General features: G+C 42.5%; 1 protein-coding gene across 13 annotated transcripts in view; it reads left to right on the forward strand.

Moving 5' to 3' along the window:
* The window catches only part of PTPRJ (protein tyrosine phosphatase, receptor type J), a 119,139-nt gene that overhangs the window by 76,014 nt on the left and 23,838 nt on the right, over positions 1-19,287 (forward strand). For 12 of the 13 annotated variants that reach the window (XM_046941364.1, XM_046941367.1, XM_046941365.1 and 9 more), the window contains 4 exons: positions 15,407-15,425; positions 16,282-16,434; positions 17,988-18,254; positions 18,823-19,089. In XM_046941364.1, the coding sequence (XP_046797320.1) occupies positions 16,320-16,434; positions 17,988-18,254; positions 18,823-19,089 (649 nt within the window). In that variant the 5' untranslated portion in view covers positions 15,407-15,425; positions 16,282-16,319. The remainder of the gene's footprint in view (positions 1-15,406; positions 15,426-16,281; positions 16,435-17,987; positions 18,255-18,822; positions 19,090-19,287) is intronic. The other variant, XM_040700558.2, reaches the window with a different exon arrangement.

Raw genomic sequence — 19,287 nt, forward strand, 5'->3', positions numbered from 1 at the left:
TTATCTGTTTATTGTTATTTATTTGTCTTCAAGGGGTACGCATTTGTGGATATTATAAAGATGCAGGAAATGGACAAGCTTGGATAAATGGACAGCGTTTTCAGGTGGTTGCAGGTTTGTGTCCTGAGCTGTGGAGCTGAAAACAGCTGATCTCTTGAGTAATTGCTGGTACACAACTGGGTTTAATGCCTCGTGAAAGCTGTGTGGATACTGAGAGTAGTTTGGTTTATGTATGGCCACTTTCTAACTACCCGTAACACAATATTTTCTCTTCTTACACAGTAACAGAATAAAAATTGCTCTTCAAGCTTAGTTCTAAGGGCTGGAAGTGCCACAACTAGATCGTGCCTAAGAGCATGGATTCTTCAAATATCCCAGGTTGGATAGTTCTGCTTTGCTGTATGTATATCAGTCTGCCTTTATTGGTGTTAATCAGAGCATTGCAACATGATCTCACTTTGTACCGCTGTCACTTTGTACCGCTCTCCTGCACATAACCTTGATTAATTAGGTGACTTGTGGAATTAACCTCTTATTACTTCTGCTTATAAACAAGAACGGTATTCAGTGTGTTCCTCCCTCCCTGGGTGTTGTCTTCTGTGAGCATATTATAGATGTCTCTATCTGATATACAGGCTTGTTGAGTAGCATTACACTCTAAGTCATAGAAATACAGATAATGTTCTTACCATTGTGTACCGAGTGCTTTTGAATGAGGAAAATGTACGGGCTGACTCTGATAGAGGACCTCCGCGCTGTTTCCTGGATTACAGCTATGCTGTGGGACGCTGTAGTACGATAAACAGAAAGAAGAGGGAACAATTTATGCCTTTAGTTTGTACTTAGCAGCCTCCCCACTCCTTTGTGCAAACACACACCTTTCCCGAGCACAGTAATAGTTATTCATTGTTTTTGCAGTGCTTTCCGCACCCAGGGCAGTTGGTGTCTAGGTGTTAAATGAAATGTGCATGTGTCCCAGGCTCACCTTCCCATAAGCGCCCACAGTTCCACACTGGCTGTACTCTGGATAATATTAAAGAAGAAATCCTATGTCTTCATTTTTGCACTTGGTGGCATAGAGATAGGAAACTAACTTACATTTTTTTATTCAAAGTTTTTGAAGAGAGAGGAAAACCCTGTGGCAATTCATGCAAGTAGTTGTTTGTGTGTGTGTGTATCTTAAAAAACATAGGAAAGCCCCATTTGGCTAGTTTCAAGTTGATTTGACTGGTGTGACCTCATGTTGGAGTGGTTCAGCTTGGGCTTCTTGCCTGTGTGGTTTGTGTTTTAAAACCAAGAGCTGCAGGGGAAGAGAGCAGGAGAGGAAAGCTGCCCGTCCTTTCCCCCAGGGGTGCTTCACCACGTGTCTCTGGTTGAAGCCCTTTTTCCTCTTTCTTCCTTGCAGAAGGAATGTGTTCTGAGCTCAGTGGTGTTTCAGGGCAAGTGGGCATGTAGCAGAGGATAGGTCCAAGCCGTGCCAGCAGCTCTTGGAGGGGAGCCCTGCAGACAGCTCAATGCCGCGTGTGAAACACGGACCTGCATGGAGGAGGATTAGTCTGTGGCCGGGCAGCAGGGAGACTTCGACCTGGATCTGGTGCGTGCCAGCTGAATGCTGCAACTTCTTGGCTACTGGAAGCTGCTTCCACCGTATTACGGCTGAATGTGGCCCTTTGTTAGATTGGCTTTTATTCGCTGCGCTCGGAATCTGAGCGTTTTGTTGCAATCAAAATAGTCTATTGCAGAATCTCCTGTGCTCGTTTCAATGCAAGTCGGAGGGCTTTGTCCTCAAGTGAACCCTTCTGTAAGTTCAGCCCAAACTCATGAATAGTTTAGTCTTCCCTGAAACTGTTCTTTTATGAATAACTGATTCAGCAAGGGGAAAAAAAAAGGTTCCATCCAGCAACAGCAATATCAACATCTGCTAGGCCTGTCTCTTTATTTTTGCCTCTGCAATTACCATGAGTGGTGTAGGTACAATTCATCAGATCTGTAAACTTGACTCCATCAGACAAGCAAGGTTGGGGTTGTTTTTGTTTGTTTTTAAAGGCTATAACTTGAAAAAGAGACCTCAGCACCAAAGTCTGTGCTAGTGCAGCAGAAGGAACTAGCTCACATGGAAACACAAACAAGATATCTGACAGGCACCATAAACTCTCTATAATAATAAAGGAAATGATTAGTCATTTTAAACCCATCCTTACACAAAGCAGTTCAGGCTCTCAGATGTCTGCTCGCTGTTTGAAATGAAGAAGGAAGCTCTGGTGCTGCATTGGGAAGATATTTCTGCACATCGCTTCGCTCAGAAGGTGATGCTTTGGTCTGGTCTGAGTTGTGTAGCTGTGCAGACACCATGCCTCTGTGGTGACTGAACCCCTGTGTGCAGCAGGGTTTTCTGACAGCTGTTATAAGCAGACTCTGATGCACTCTGCTAATGGAATAGCAGTAGAATTGATTTAATTAAAAGGAACAAACAAACAAACAAAACAAAACAAAACCCACCAGACTACATAATACATAAGTTAAGACTTCGGATGGATACATGAAATATGGCAGCATCCTGTGGAGGTGTTGGACAGGTGAATGAAGGAACAGTGTAAAAGCTTTAAAAGAATACTGTTCTAGTATTTGGTGATGCAGCGTATGGGGGACAAAAACAGATATCCATTAGTAAAACTGGCAGTAGTGTTGTGAAGATTGAGAAGATTCTTGAGACCTCTTAGAGGTAGGTGTTTTTGGAGACGTTTCCATTTAATTCCTGCCTTTTATCATGGCACTCGTGGTTTTAGTGCCGAGTGGAGGCTTAATGACTGACCGTGGTGTCTGCTTCTGTCAGCAACAAGTCCGTTCTCCTCTGCTTGCTTGCTTCTGTGCTTGAGCTCTCAGTGCCGGCATTGGATTCCGTTCTCCAGAGCCGTAATACAAAACGTTGTGTTATTGCAGCCGGTAATGAAACATAGTTGCCTGAAGTACCTGCATTGAAATCCTAGAACAAAGCAGTGCGTGGGCTCTGTTGGTTTTGGTGCTGATACATTTACTGACAAATGTTTACTATGTAGGCCGAAGGACCGATACTTTTTTTTGTGCACGCCAGTTTTGAGTTAACCTATCCCTGATTTTAGGGAGTGCATCCGCCTGCTGAGGTGCTCTGGGTTTTGTTTGTTTTTAACCAGGCTCTTGGGAAGTGGCTGATAGGATTAGATCATACGTGATATAGTATATGATACGGTTAGAACTCATCTTTTTGTCAACTTCTGTGACCTCTGTGGGCGTCTGTGTGGGAGCAAACACTTACTGGTCTTACCTCTGTTTGAAAGCAAGAACAAAACCCTTTAGTTCTCCACATGCTTCTCAGTTTGTAAGGCCTACACTTTGGTAAGTAACTCTGAGAGGCAGAGCAGGGGGCTGTGCTCTGAATTTCGAAGTCTGGATATGAAATGGGCTCTGAACACAGCCTTCACAACATGCAGTTGCTGTTAGAAGAAGCATAGGCGTAAAACCTGCTGTATGGTACAGGGAAGAAGGTATTTTAACAGTGGGTCTTAAAAAGGTATGAGTCATACAAATAAGATATACCACTAGAAAAGAAAAAGAGAAAATGTCTTTATGAAGATGTTCAGCCCTCAGGGCTTGTCTGGATATCTGCCTTCGTGTCCTGTGGCAGAGGGACTCTCATGTGCCCCAATACATGGCATTCCATTGAGTGGAAAAAATAAAAGCTTGTGGGTGTATTTCCATTTCCATAGCTTGAGTCAGGTGATAGATCAGGCATCTTTCTAAACTGAAGCCTTATGGACAGTAGTGAATTCAAACCAATGTGTTTCTTGGTCAAGTGAAAAGTCTTTCAGCTTTGCAGCGGGCAGCCTGCATGCAGTGAACAGTAGTCTGTAGTTTGGCCTGGCTTGCTTTGCCTTTGATCTGGTTCAGTGTATGGTCTTAGCCGAATCCTTCATCTTGGTAAAACTCTCAGCAGTCTTTGTCTGTGAGATGTCCCCTCTCTGGTGCTGAAGCATGAGGAGCAGCTTCTGCCCTGTGAGCAAAGGATGAGCCTCTGAGTGTGAATAAAACCCTTCTGGCACCTCTCTCCAATATCACGAATTGGTCAGTGCAAATTGTTTGCTTTTTGTTAGTTTGTGTTTTCTGGTTAATCTGCTGTACTGTGATTGCTCTAAGCAGCAATAAAGCAGCATTTCCTAGCAATTATGAGGCTGCAATAGCCCGTGAAGGACACGCTGTTTCTTCGTGGTATGTAATCATGCCTATAAAAGTTTTTATGTTCTTTATTCAAACCTGTTTTTTGTGTTGTCACGTTTCTGTCAGCATTCTATAACTGTTACATCCTGACTATCTCTGTTAGAGGCAGGAAAGGCACAAAGAAATCCAGCCTGAATCACTCTTGGTTTGACTCTCACCAGAAGGTGGGGAGAGAGCACGAGGCCACTAAGAGGGCCGTTAAGGGAAGGATGTGTGGAAATCCATGCAACCACATCTATTAGAAGATAGAAGCCAAAGGGGTGTTAGCAGCACTGGAATGTGGGTACTTCCACTTTACTCTTACCTCTGTCCATTGCCTGCTTGCTCAGTGCATGTGAACAGCCACGCAGAGGGGAACAAAGGTCGCTTAATTATTTATCCTCTCTGATGTAAGGCTTTGACTTTGACTCAAAGCTCCAACTTAACGTTGTTTAGTACATTAAACTCTAAGGATGTTTTGCTGACCTAAGAAGATCACACTCAGCAGTGTGGTGCAGAGCACTTAAGCTTTGTGTAACTGCTGCTTTATATCGTGCTTTAGGCTCTATTGGTAGTGAGCAGCAGCTTATAGGTAGTTACAAATATGTATGTTATGCCCCTGTAATCTAAGAGAAACGTGGCTGTGACGTGAGCAAGTACAACAGATGATTTAGTTCTGTAATGGGCTTGGAAATACAATGCTAGCCTGTGAAGAGTTGGTTTGTCTTTGAGCTAATGCTAATTTCATGTCGCTTTTGTGTTTGATGGGGCAAAGCTTCATCTTTCAGATTCGTGCACAGTAAAATGCATCATAGTGAACTGCAGCGTTTCTCCTCTGCCCTTCTCTGACTCCTTCTCCAAACCTACAGAGATATTTAAAGGGAGTTCCTACTCAAAGCTTTGAAAATTGCCAGTGTGAAATGTGGCTGATACAACATTGAAGAATATTTTTAACAGACCAATTAAAATCCTGTTTGTGGCCAGGGTCTGTGTTAGTGCAATGCTTGTGCGTTGTTTCATATGGCCTTACCTTGCTGCTTTTTCATAAAGCAAGTAAGTAATAGCAGTAATTGTGCTGCAGCTGTTTCTGGGTGTGTATGTCTGTTTCCTCTTTGAAAATGGTAGAGATGTTGTACATCAGCTGCTGTGAAGTGTAAAACATTAACGATTAAATGTCAGGCCAGAAAAAAATTATCTCTGGGGTGAAATTTTTTTACTACAATTTGTTACAGGTGTTGTCTCATCTTTAACATTTTAAATCCATATGAGCTTGTATGTTTATAAATTATAGAGTTCTTGTCCTCGTAGGCTTCCAAGGTATTTGGTGATGTGGAAGAACAGTTGTTTCCACAGTTTAACCTGAGGTTGGAATGATTCTGGAGAGGAAGTAGTGGTATTTTTCAGTTTCCATGTTTGAAGTGTGTTGAGGACATTCAAACCAAAGAGAAAGTATGTAATGTTTCAGAGACACCGGCTGAAAATTTTGGGTGGAATAAAATCAAATCTGTTCTTCTGGCATTCGGTTTCATCAGGGCTATTCAGGAATTGTTTTGCTGTTGCTGAAGATGCAACAAAAATTAAGCTCATCCTTTAGGATGAATTGTTGTGACTGATTCTAGTACCTGCTGCTCAGGTATTCTTTCAGCCTGCTGTTCATTCAGATGTTTTGTATGTCAGAGTTAAAAGAGATTTGTCTAAAATGCTTAAGGGATATCTGGGGGATACCTCCAAGCCTGAATTTCTAACTGCCCCAAATACATTTTTAAAAAAAGGATTTGTCTAAGTAGGATGGTAGTATAGATAGGTAGGAAAAACAGAGGCACCAATGAAGCCTTCTCCAAACTGTGTTGTTGGCACCTGATCCGGATTAGCCCTTACTGTCCCAATTTCTTTCAGTCACAATTAAGAGAACAGTTGATACTACGGACCCATCCAAAGTGACACCCTTCCAAAATGCCTGGAGAATAGCGCTACACTTCTTGTTGCCTCTTTCTGGTTTTCCATTAGCCGTAGCAGTGTCAAATGTTGTTGAGATAAAATTACTCTTAATAGTAATAATATTCAAATACTGTAAATATTTTTTCAAGGCAGACCATTAAACAGAAGGCTGTCTGTGTAAAAAGGGTATGTCTGCCTTCAAAAACACAACCTGTGGATTAATTTTCTTTAAAAACTCTTGTAGGTTTGAAAGTTGGCAAGAGCCAGCACGAAGGGAAGGGTGAATCTCTAATTGGAATTGTTATGTTTCATTACTAAACTTGCTGCCGATGGATATTAATGTATGGTAATACAATCAGATTGGATGAAATAGAAGATGTTTAAGGAATGGTTGTCTTAGTTGTGTTTTTAAAAGCTTACTTTCAGTAAGTTTTTAATGCAGACTTTGAATCTGTTCATTTGGGCAGTGCAGAGGAAAGAGATGCTTTTGTATTCTGGTGATACAGATAAAGAGAAAACGTGTGATTGCATGGAAACAGCAAAGGCAGAGGGAACCCGTATTGGTGGTGTTATGGCTCCAAGCAAACACCGAGCAGAACGCTGTAAAAGAAATAAAGTTTTAGAAATTTCCTGTTTCTTTTTCAAGCAATGTGCTGGGCCATGCAAATACGGCACACTGATGCAATATGCAATTTGTTCTTGAAGTTAACATGCTTTTCTTAAGACTAGTAGTAAGTAATGTAAACGTATCTTCCTTTTATATTTAAGAGTTTGAAGCAAGTTCCTAGATAACAGATTCATATCAGAGCTAAGCTAAACGTGCAGATCAGCAGAAGCTCCTTCATGTATCTTGGAAAGAGAAAGAAGCCATGGATATAACTTTCTGGAGTAAAAAGTTTGCAGCTGGCACGAAGCCGCAGTGTTGGATTGATCTCTGGAGGTGACGTCGCATCACCCAGCCTTCTTCCACCATAGCTCGTCCTCACAGATGGCCATGAAGTTGACCTTTTATAGACATGTCTATTGACTGGTAAGCGAGAGAGAGCCTGAGTTGTTGTCAGTGAATAACTTCTTATCCAGTATTCATAGAGGCGAGTCTGGCAATGGGGTGATGGCAGAGCCAATTCTCATTCCTGTTTCTATTCAGCTTCTGTTCAAAGGGGAGGAAAAGAGAGACTCTACCAGAGCCCTAGATGAACTTACTGGAACCGTACAATGGATCTTTTATTTCCTCCAAAGAGTACTACTACATGTTTCGAACATTTGTAGTCCATTTGTCTCTCGCTACAGTTTAAATTCTTTAAAGGATTAAATGGGCTGATAGTCGCAGGCAAACTTAAAGGGCGTTCCCCTCCGTGCCCGTGTTGCTGCATGTGAAAACAGCAGTGTTTGTGATAATTTGATCTTTGTGGATCAGCTGAAACTCACTCTAACCTGAGTTGGAAAAGGTTTAGCTATACATCTTTTCTATGAGGGGATATATGCATTTATTTTGAAGAAAAATGATCAAGTACCACTTCACTACTAGGGCCCATCAATAACGTAGGTCCAGTGCAAAACATTGCAGCTGAAGATGTGGGATGTAGTACATAAGCACTACGAAGAAATTCTAAGGTGCAGACGATAGCTTACTGTATAAAATTACTTCCCTTGTGACAGGTTTGTGATGCTTGAGGATGGGCTGAGCCTGCCCGAGCCAGCCAGGCATGGTGACCTTAGCTCCCATGACCTGCGGCTCAGCTGACATTTACGTCTTCATCCACCCGTTGTGTTCCGGCACAGTCATCCTTAGCCTTGTGCTTACCGATATACGTCAACTTTGGGGAAAATTCAGGCGTATTTGTGTGTTAGTTGCTCAGGCTGAAGTTGGATGGTTTTACTGGGGCCTCTAGTGGTGGGACGGCCGCATTACCAAACCAGAGCTACGGTTAGGGGCCGGCCAGGAAGGATTACTTTTCTCCCTCCCTTTGGGTAGATTTACCCAGCTAAAGGGCAAGGGGAATGCAGTAGAAATAATTCATTTGCATTCTTATGCAGCGTTTTACGTAGAGTTAGAAGAGAGTGTGCCGAGGGAGCATAAATAAACAGTAATAAACAGTAACAGAGCGTGAAGGAGGAGATGAAGGTAACAGAGCCTTGGAGGTCTGTGTTGGGCAGTCATCACACGATGGTTTCTCCCAACTGCACACCTCATTGCTTTTTAAATTAGGACGTTTTCAGGAGCTCAGTAAGGGAAAAAAAGATAAACGGTCCTAGGAAAGGTTTAGAAATAAGGCAGGAAACAACAAGCCTTTCATGTACTGACATTAAGACTGCCACAAAAGGATTTGCTGTCTAGCAAGGGAGTTTTGAGCTCCTTATGAGAGCAAGCTGGAGGCTTTCAGAGTCTGTAGTTCTCTTGCCCCTCGACAGAGTGTCATACATTGAGAGTTGGGTCTTTATTTCATTTTTATTTCATTTGTAAATCGACTTTTTCGTTGTGTTGCATTTGAGTTTTTCGTATTAGTTTTAAAATCCCTTTTTAGCTAACCTGACATGGAACACTTTTGAACTAAATCCAGCTCAGCGCTGTTAAGTACTTTTTAACACTTCCCCTGAGCAAAGACTTGCCAGAGTCCAAAGTGTCCAACTTGGGAAAGGGAAATCTGCTTTGATAAGAGGCAAAGTCAGAGCCTCAACTGCTCTCAGCCAAACAGATCTGAAATAGGGCTCTGTCAGGAAATACCCCTCATTTTCATGGCTGTGCTGTGAAGGCCAGCCAAGTGTTGGCTCTGGTGTACATTTTCCATGTTGTCTGAGTGGCCAACCCTGCTGATTTTGGGACAGTTAGCATTGTGTCATTGCCACAGGAGTCTTTTTTTTCTCTCTTTTTTTCCCCATTTTTCATTGTATCCTACTCCTTCCAGGGTGTGTCTTAGCAATGACTCAGAGTGCAAAAACAGTGCTGTTAGGCTAAATGCAGGGATGTGTCTTGTTCATGTAAAATAAATGTTGATGCTGTAAACTCTTCATTTTGAAAGAAAACGGCAATGTTAACTGGAAATTCATATTAAGAGAGTTCTTCTGTCTGGTTGTTTGTTTCGTACCCAACCGTGCTTTCTGTTGATGCTGGTGTGATAGGCAGCTTGAGTATGGTAATAATTTGTTTTTCAGTAAGTAGCTGGTTTAAATATTAGTCGTTGCCATTGTTGAATAAGCATACTGTTCTCTTTGTAAGAGCCTTCAGCAGGACCATCACTGGGGAGATGTTATATATAGGACTGATTCAGTTTTACAGGGAACTTAAACTCCTGGAACCACTCAGCCTTTCTTTGGCAAGATGCTTTGTTGTTGCTTTCTCAGTTGGATAACTGCAGGATGCTTGGAGTGCTGCTACCAAACCATGAGGTGATTTCTAGCACCTGTGGCCTGTAATTTCTCGGGGTCTGCAGGTTTAGAGGAAATGCAAATGAGCTCTTTGGTTGCACAGAAGCCTTAAATTTCCATTCAGTGTCTCCTCTTGACTTTCCTAAGAGATGTTGTCTTCCACAGCATTTTTCATTCACTGGAAGTGTTGCGCAAACCAGAATCTCCTCATTTGTTTTCATAAAAGCCAGTGGAAAAAACTATTTGGTCCTACTTCGGTGAAAAGCTTGTTTTGGGAAAGACAGAGTTTACAAATGTCGGAGGTTGAATATAAATGCATGCAAAGTGTAATAAATGCATTATCTTCTTTCACATAACGGCATAATAGCTCAAAGTAGCCATGCACAGTTGTGCACGGCTACTGACTGCTTTAGGGTTTTGCATAGCTTCCTAAAACAACGTGGTGTCCTAAGGGAACCCAGCCCTACCCAATCTATAACAAACATCTGCTCATTTTTCTTTCTTCTGAGTTTTTGGACCTCCAGCTTGCCCCGTGCATTCTCAGTAGCAGATCTGCTCCTTTAGAGTCAAATGAAGACTTCAAACATCTCACAAAAATTTACTGCGCTGCTCCTAAGCTGTGAGCTTTCTTTTTTGTCTGGATAAACCCACTTAACCCAAACATTCTGTGAAGCAGTGTTCTGTAGGTGAGCCACGAGCGCCTGCTTAAAAGTTACTGGTGGGGAAACATGTAAAGCTGATACGGACTGCATCGTATTTTTAATTTTGCACTGAAAGAGAATGGATCACTGAGTTAATCTAGAGTTAATTTAAATTGAGAAGCCTGTTGTAGGTTACAGTTAGAGGGATTTCGCATGACATTTTAGGAAGAAGTTAGAAAATAGGATGAAAGACCACAACAGTATATTTTAGTTCATTTTCTAGTATGACCTTTTTTTTTTTTTTTAACCCCAAAAGCCAGAAGCTACCAAAGTAAGGTATGTTATTTGAGGTAGGTTCACATAGGTGCACATGCACCTACTAAGCAGGAACTGGTTTTAAGCTTCAGTTCGAGTGATCTCATTTCTGTTGTCCTGTGCTGTAAGTCTACAGAAGTCACTGATTTAGCAATAACATGGAAATGAATGCAGTGAAACAGCCCTGAGATGGCTTGAAAGAGGTGAGAATGTTGCATTGGACAAAACCCCAGCCAGCCTTTCATATTGTTATGTCCTGCAGGAAGGGGTCTACTGGTTTAGCCTTCTTGACTCCGAGCACACTGGGAAGATGCTCCCAGCTGGAATAGCAGTCAGTGCCTTACAAGGCCTAGAAAATGGGCAAGTACAGGAAAGCCTTATCAGCCTGAAGATACAATAACTGGGCAATCTCAGTGATATTATCACAAGGCTTCACAGCCCTGGGTTTAAGTTTCTTGGGTTTAACTTTCACTTATTTCATGACTTTGAGCAAAACCTTTCTGTTGGAATGCTATCTGAATAAACCTATGGCAAGTATGAAATACCCCAGGTGGCAGAAGGGAATGCAAGTAATGGAGTTATTACAGCTTTCTAGTTAATGTTTGTCAGCTGGGCAGCGATGACTGATAACATCAGCAAAGTGAAGCCTGGAGTGTTAAAATCGTGGTTGTTTCAGTGTGTTGGCTTGCCCTGAAGTCCATAGTCATAGCTGTGGGACAGCTAAATATAGGTAGGCATAGCAGGGGAAAAAAGGAAGTATGACTGCTGTTACCTGAGTACTGAGCTTAATCAGCTAATGACTCGATTGCTGTTGCTTTTGTGAAGGGGTCTTCATATGGAATTTGGAGACCTCTCTGTTAGTTCACTGGTTTTGATGTGGAGCTCCTCCAAACCTGAGAGGGTGAGTAGGTGAAGATCTGGAGGTACACATGTGAAAGACATTTAACGTTGAGAGGAGTGTGATCAGCTTCCTGGCTTTTTGCATGTGAGTCATAAGCACACAAGAAATAGCAAACAGCAGCCTCAAGCGTCTTCTTAGGAGGGATTTGTGGCTAAGATAGGATTTTTTGGTTTGCCCACACTTCAGCTGTTAAGCCACCTTCCTAACCTTGCATTTACATGAACCAAACCACGCTGTGTATTTTGGAAACCTAAGCACCCCAGGGTGATGGGTTGCTGTATACAGGGGTTTTCCCCCAGTGCAGGAACCCTGACTTTGCTGCAGGGTGCAGTTTGACAGCACAGCTGAGTTGATCAAAACACTCGCTGCCAGCAGAAGGGAGGCACTGCTGTCCTTCCTGCTGCTGCCCAGCTCCATGGCAGGAAGGTTTTAAATCCTCCTTTTGAAAATCCTTGAGTCTCATCAGTCATCGGTGGGGTTTGGGCTTCTCAGCCACCTGGAATTTTTGGAAATGGTTTCCTACAGCTCATCTTAGTTTCTTTGTTGGTAAAATTACGTGTGAAGATAATGGTTCTTCAGTTACGTGACCCACTGTGTACCTGAAAAGGATGGAGCTGAATCTTGCATTTATTATACACCACAGACTCCTGGATGATGAAATGCATGCGCAAGAAGTGCAGGACAGACCTTGTGCAAGTGGGTTATTCAGCTCCTCTGGAAAGGGACCCCCTCTGATTAGACTCCGTGTGGCTGTGTGACACGTGAAGATTCATTTGCCATAACTGATGACAGTGAGGAGTTTGTGTATATACACCTCTCCTGTTGTTCACTTCTAATGTTCTGTGTTTTGCGTTTTGCCGTCTCTCTTTTCTTCATTTATTGAGTGTTTCTTGTTTATTGAGCTCTTCTTGGGGACAGAAATTCTCCCCTGCAAATTCCAGCAAAAAACTATGCAACTCTTTATACGTGAATAATACAGATGAAAGTAATTGCAAAGAAAAATGGAAATGGCGGGGCTCTTGGTATGTCAGATGTGAGCACAAGGAGAGGCAGGTGTTCAGCACCAATGTCCCCTGAAATAATACACAACTGTTTTGTATAAACAGCATTTCAGTAAGTAATCACAGGAGGCCAGAGAACAGTTCAGTTGATGGTTGCAAAATGCAGCACGGAATGACTGAGTCAGGCAGGCTGACGCTTAGGACTGGGATCACTTGTTTTGCGTGGTTTTATGTTCCATAAGGAGGTCTGTCTGCTGCCAGCTCAGTGTGCTTCGTTGGATTTGGTTAGCACATAGGTTTCTGGGAAAGTCAGAAAGATGTTGTGAGACTGCCGAAGTCTGTGATGAACAAAAGCAAGTAAAATGGAAGAAAGATGTTAATTCAGCACAAGACAGAAGTTTTGGCGTAACTTCCTTTTTGTTACTTGAGCATCTTTAACAAAAGCCACGTGTGACCATACAGCCAAGCCTTAGCAGCTCGGTAGGAAGCTGCCATCGAATCAGCTGCTTGTAGCTGGGGCTAAACCAGGAATTAAGGTGCTTATTGTCTGGGCAGGCAGGGGAGGAATGGGGAGGTGGGAAGCAGGGGCGTGGGGGCTTGGTAGCATCATAGCTACTTCTCAGCCTTGTGCTGTCTGTTGTTCCTGCTGCTCAGGAAAGATGCTGAAACCCTGAACTTGAAGTTAGAGAGAAGGAAATGAGAAATGTAACAATAACAGTGGAATCTTTGGGTGGTTTTACAGAAGAGAAAGAAACTTGAGAACATGTTGTGAGTTGTATCAGACTTTTGCTGGTTTGCTTGTAAGGCTATAGAAGTCACTGTGGCATACACACTTCTGTCACATTTTTGGTGGTTTTTCTCTTCTTTTTTTTTTTGTGATTTTGCTTTCTTATTAACCATAGAATCTTTCTGACTTGACTTCTAGGGTAGCCCTGCATTTCAGGGAATCTTGCCTCTTGCTCATCATTCAGTATCTATTTCCAGACAGCGTAGACCTTCTGTTCTGAATGCTGCATGGGAGTGTTTTCCTGCCTCGAGTGGCTTTTTCCTCTGTAGTCACTTCTTCCTTGGCCACTTTCTTGTGCAAGAATATAGGACTCTTGACCTGAGTGCAAATGAGCATGCTTCCTCACTTCCTAATGCCCGAGAATTTCCCTGGGCTCTCAAATGTTCAAAAAGGTTGACAATGAGCTTTATGTTTGTATGTCCTTTGTGCCCTAAGCTGTCAGTAGGGCTGCACTGGAGAAGATCAGGAGTTGGTTCTTTGCCTCTTAGAAGCACTCTTTTGCCTAGGAAGTGTGACCTAACTTTTTACTCTGGCGCTGAGGCCAGCAAAGGCTGAAGGTCTGTCACTGCTGCATGCATTCCTCATTACTGTAAAGCTTGATGATTTTGGTTTTTTCTCTGTTGTGCTGCTTCTTGTCAGCTGGCCTACCTCATCTTTGTAGAGAGTGCTATTTGTAGCCTCTTACAGAAAGAACAAGATGCCATTACATCTTTTAACCTTTTGAGACCCTGATGCCAGGAGCCACTGCTGGTGGAGCTGGCTGTGGCAGCACAGGGCTGAGAGGTATCTGATTTGCTGCTCTAACTTTACATACATTGTCTTATTGTGATATAGCTGCTTATTTTGAGTTAGCTCATGGAACCGCAGAAACAGAATGACTGAGAGTGAGGGGGACCTGGAGAATAACCAAACCTTCCACTGCCACCTGGAGCAGCTTCACCAGGAGGAGCAGTTTCCTTGGGACCTTTGCTTGCTCATCGCATTGCTGGGTGGTAGCAACCTAGTCTAAGCGAACAGAAAATGATTCAAAACTGGAAGCACTTCGGATAAGCATGCCAACATTTGCAATCAGCAGGCTTGGTGCTTTGATTGAGTAATGCACCATCCAGCATAAAGCTAAATTGACTTTTCTGGGGGCAGTGAGTTATGAGATCCAGTCAAAGGACCAGCCCTTCTGCAGGCAATGTGAGAGCAGTTGGGAGTGCAGACAGCTTCTGGTTGCCCACACCACTATGCTGAAAGACAGAAACCTTCCGTGCCTGCAAACCTTCCTGGCATGGGGGAACTGTGATCTGCTGGTCCCCAACACCACGCTGCCTGTTCTTGGGATACCTATCTCTTCCTGCTTGTCTTTGTCTTTTTGTGAATTTGTTTGCAAGGTGAATAGTTGTATTTAATCCCTGATACAGTTGCTTCGGTAATCTGTTTGTTGCGTGACAAAAGTGACTGCTGCAGTCAGTTGGTGTCAGTTTGCTGTGAGAGTCCCAGGAATCAGTTTTCTTTGCGAGTGCCTTCAGACCTTTGGTTTCACTCCTTACAAGCATTTTGTGCTGCCACCTGGAGGGAGTTGAAGAGCAGTTAACAGACCAGTTTGTGGGGGTTAACAGGAAGGGAAATGGCTTATTTGGGACCAAAAGCATGAAGTTGGAAGAGCAAAAAGCATTTTTAAAGCAAAATTCTTGCGCGTCTGTCTCTAGGGATGGTTCCAGGTTGCAGTTAATTGAAAACTACTGATGTTTTATTTATATGCACTCACCTATGAACTAGTATTGGGAACATGTGCAGCAAGCTTTAAACTTAGACTTCACTGAGAGGGCTTTTTCAGATAATGCAGAATATTGTTTTGTGAGAAGCAGTAATAATGTTTATACTGCAACAGGACGAGAGAAACATGTCTGCAAAGAAAAAAGACCCTCTAATTGTCACTTACCTCTTTTTGGTGGGATGATCTCAAAGGAACCAACTGAAGTCTCTTTTCACTAAGATCTGGCTTTCATTTTTAAATGTCTACGTGCAAAACAGCCACTATATGCACTGCAAGATATATATTTTTTGACCAAATAAACTCTGCTCTGTTCAGAGGAAATAACACAGGGCAACCGACGTTTTACCGCCACGTTGGTTTTTTCTCTCTGACAGATGGGTGTATTTTTGGTGCTGTTGGATGGTAATGGATTTTTTAGTAGTTCTCAAGTTTTAATTTCTATTATTTGTTTTTGTATTCCAGGTCAGATGTACAACTGCCTGTAAGTACCATTCTGTTACTCACTTTTATTTATATATACACATATATAAACATATATATTTGTACGTAACTTCTGCTATCTATTCCTGTAAGAAAAACAAAGCGGTGTCAGCTACGTGTCTAAAAAACTGCTGAAAATGATTTTTAGAAATAGCAGTCAAATGTGAACTTACTTCTTTTTAGTGACAGCAGCTCCAGCAATGCACTTAAGGATACCTAAGAATATAAAAAAGCATTTTAATTCTGTTGCTTTTCAGTTGTAAAGAGTTCTGGTAAAATCAAGCGCAGACTTAGCGTGAGTAGAAGGATAGGAAAACACATGAAAACAAAGCAAAAGGATCCACCGCCCCAGAGCAAAAGAAAAAGTAAAGAGACTCCCAAAATGTTGCTTTGGGAAATGTTTGGCATTTAATGACTGCTGTACATGTCAAAATGACAGCATTTCATGTGTCAGAAATTTCCAAAAGTACTGGTAGGTGACATCTACCTTAATATTGAATGGCAGACTTAAATGAGTTGGCCTTTAAGTTTTAGGGCTGGGCTAAACTGAGAGGGATAAGCTCACCTTCTACACTACTTTAAGAGACTATGTATAGTTCTGAAAGGCCTCTGAATTGTGAGTCTGGCCTGTAGTGCTTTGCTTTCACTTTTTATGTGAATTCGTGTCTGTATCAGTTCCAAATAAATACAGAAATTATGATTCTGTTTGTTTTCCACTGCTTCCAGACCAAGAATCCTTTGTTCATGGCCACCTTTCCTGAACTTGCTTGCAGTGTGTGTTGTTCATGTAACAATATTTCAGCTTCAACTAAGATAGTAATTTTTGCGTGTTGTATGTTTTTCTTTTAACCTTTCAGGCACTGACGACTGTAGCTTGAAAAACGTAACTGAAGAAATGGGAACTAGTAGTAATGATGAATTATCAGTGAATGCTACAAGTGGGAACAGAAGATTATCAGAGGATGTGTCACTACCTGGCAGGGCGATGAGTGATCAGAACAGCGTAGCACGTGAGTGATTTGGAATGACAGAGGGATGTGAATGATCCTTCAAGGTTTTTTGTGCTTTTATACTGTGTTAGCATTTCTATAGTCCAAACTTTTATCCAGAGTGCAAAGATCATGTCTGGAAATGGATCCAAGTGTTTTGCCGGAGGAGAGAATGAGCCAAAGAAAAGTACACAGCTAACTGAAAGTGTAATGTAACACTGTGATTGTAGCATGGTTTTGAAATAGTTTGATCACCGTCAGAATTGGGTTCCTTCCCCTGACTATTATGGGAATGCAGTATTATGTATTATGTAAAAATACGTGTAAAAATATTATTAGATTTTTGTAGTACAGCTGCAATAGTTCAAATATACAGTGTCCTACAAATTTGAAATATATATGTGTGACAGAGTACAACTGAAATAACCTACTAGAATCTAGAGGAGAGATCTGTGAATCTTGCTGCTCGAAGGACCCTTTGGGATAACCAGGTTAGGAAAACATAACAGGCTGCATGGTCCAATCTTTCTCACCAGTTTGCATGAAGTTAACACCTGACACATGAAAGACATCCCTGCTGCACCAAGGCTGCTTTAATGCTTGAGATGAAACTTGAGGAGTTGGAACAAAAAGAGTAGATCATAGAACTAGGAAGTATGCCATGCGAGATACAAAAGCAGCTTGATTAGAATAGCAATTGGCCAAGGAAAAGACAGCTCTGTCAATAAGATAGCAGGAAGAGGAACATTACATGTCTCTGTGAGCAGATGTTCTTCTGTTCACATTGAGGGATTGTTGTCTTGCCTTTCCCAGAGACCAGCCCAGTACGTGGTCTCGAGGCAGAATATGTTGGTGTGACTTCTGTCAACTTAAATTTGATGGTAAATGTCACAGCTACAGACTCCTACACATACAGAATAAAGCTTAGAAATAGTGCCTCCATTAGATATGAGATGTTAAGTATTACCAAAGCCAAAATTACCAGGCTAATTCCTGGAGTGTTGTAGAGTTTCACAGTCTTTGCTGTAGTGGCTGATGGTCAGACAGAAAGAGAAGGAGCATCCAAAAGCCTGTATGCAAGTAAGTAACAATTTCTTGCAGTCATGTTTCTGGTAGACTGAGTTTTGCTGCACAGCACAATGCTCTGCATGCGTGAGCAATAGAAAAGCATTCTTAGGTCCTCACTTCCATTTCTCTTCCAGGGATAATTGATATTCCGTATCTTTAGCTGTGCTGAGGTGCACTGCTGTTGCCCCATTCACCCGCACCACTGCCTCCTTCCTGACCCACCTCTCTGCATTCCCAAGGGAAACTGTGGGAGTACTGGCACAATAGCCATGGCTGCTATTGCTTCTGAATGTAAGAAGGAGATGAATCCCACTCCAGATGCCTCTTCCACATTTTCCTCTTACAAGCCTGTTGATGGAAAGGCCTCCAGGAACCTCTGGTGGTCCTGCACTCTGATTGATGAGTGATGTGAAGAAAGTGAAGTAGTGGTGTGTCTGTGTCTTTCCTGTATTGTTTGTGAGCATATATTGCTGCAGGTTGATGGATTGTTGTCTTGCCTTTCCCAGAGCCCCGTGCAGTACTTGATCTCAAGACAGAGTATGTGGGTGTGACCTCTGTCAACTTAACCTGGACGGTGAATGACACAGATTCAGCTTCCTACACATACAGAATAGAGGTTAGAAATGGGTCCTCCATTAACAACAAGACATCAGATATCACTGATGCTGAAATTACTGGGTTAATCCCTGGGACGCTGTACACTTTCACAGTCTTTGCAGTAGCAGCGGATGGTCAGACAGCAGGAGAAGGAGCATCCATAAGCCTTTATACAAGTAAGTGACACTTTCTTGCAGTCATACTTCTCGTGGTCTGTGTTTTGCTGTGTATCACAGGGCTCTGCATACCTGCTGTGTAAGGCTTGTAATTCTGTGCTGGTGTGGGCAGAGGTGATGTTTTGGTCCTGGAGCTCAATGCAGGCTATTTGCAAGGGATGGGATATTAGAGTGCAGCAGAAACATTGCCCTGATCTGATGTTGGTCTTGTAGTTTGTTCATTTTAATTGTCTTCCTTCCATATATTCTTCTCAGCCCTCGTCTCCTTCATAGCGTCCTCTCTATATCTCCAAAAGAAATCCTGGCAGCTCTGGCACTGTTGTGATGTGTGCTCTTTCTTTGGAGTGCCAAGTGGAGATGAATCCCAGTCTCAGAATGGCTTTTATTTCAGTTTTCCCTTACAAGCCCATTGATGGCAAAACTCCATGAGCCTCAGGTGCTCCTGCACTCTTATCAACGGTTGATGCAAAGAAAGTGAATTAGTGGTGTGTCCGTGTTGGGTTTTTCCTGTCATTTTTGTGAGTGGATAGTCTTGCATTTTGATGGATTGTTGTCTTGCCTTTCCCAGAGCCCAGCCCAGTGCTTGATCTCAAGGCAGAGTATGTTGGTGTGACTTCTGTCAACTTAACCTGGACGGTGAATGACACAGCGTCAGCCTCCTACACGTATAGGATAGAGGTTACAAGTGACTCTTCTATTGACAGCCTGACATCGAGTGTCACAATGGCTGAGATTACCGGATTAATCCCTGGGACATTGTATAGTTTTAAGGTTTTTGCAGTAGCAGCTGATAATCGGACAGAAGCGGATGGAGCATCCATAAGCCTATATACAAGTAAGTGGCTGTTTCTTGCAGTTGTTTTTCTGGTGGACTGTGTTTTGCTGGGCAGTGCAGGACTCTGCTTACCTGCATGAGACTTCTAATTCAGCGTTGGGGTGTGCAGAGGTGATAGCTTTTGTCCTGGAGCATACTGTGAGCTATATTTTAAAGTGTGGGCTTTTAGAGTGCAGAAGAAGCACAGCCTGGATGCTG

Source organism: Gallus gallus, chromosome 5 (assembly GCF_016699485.2).
Source record: "Gallus gallus isolate bGalGal1 chromosome 5, bGalGal1.mat.broiler.GRCg7b, whole genome shotgun sequence".
In the NCBI taxonomy this organism is placed as follows: Eukaryota; Metazoa; Chordata; class Aves; order Galliformes; family Phasianidae; genus Gallus; species Gallus gallus.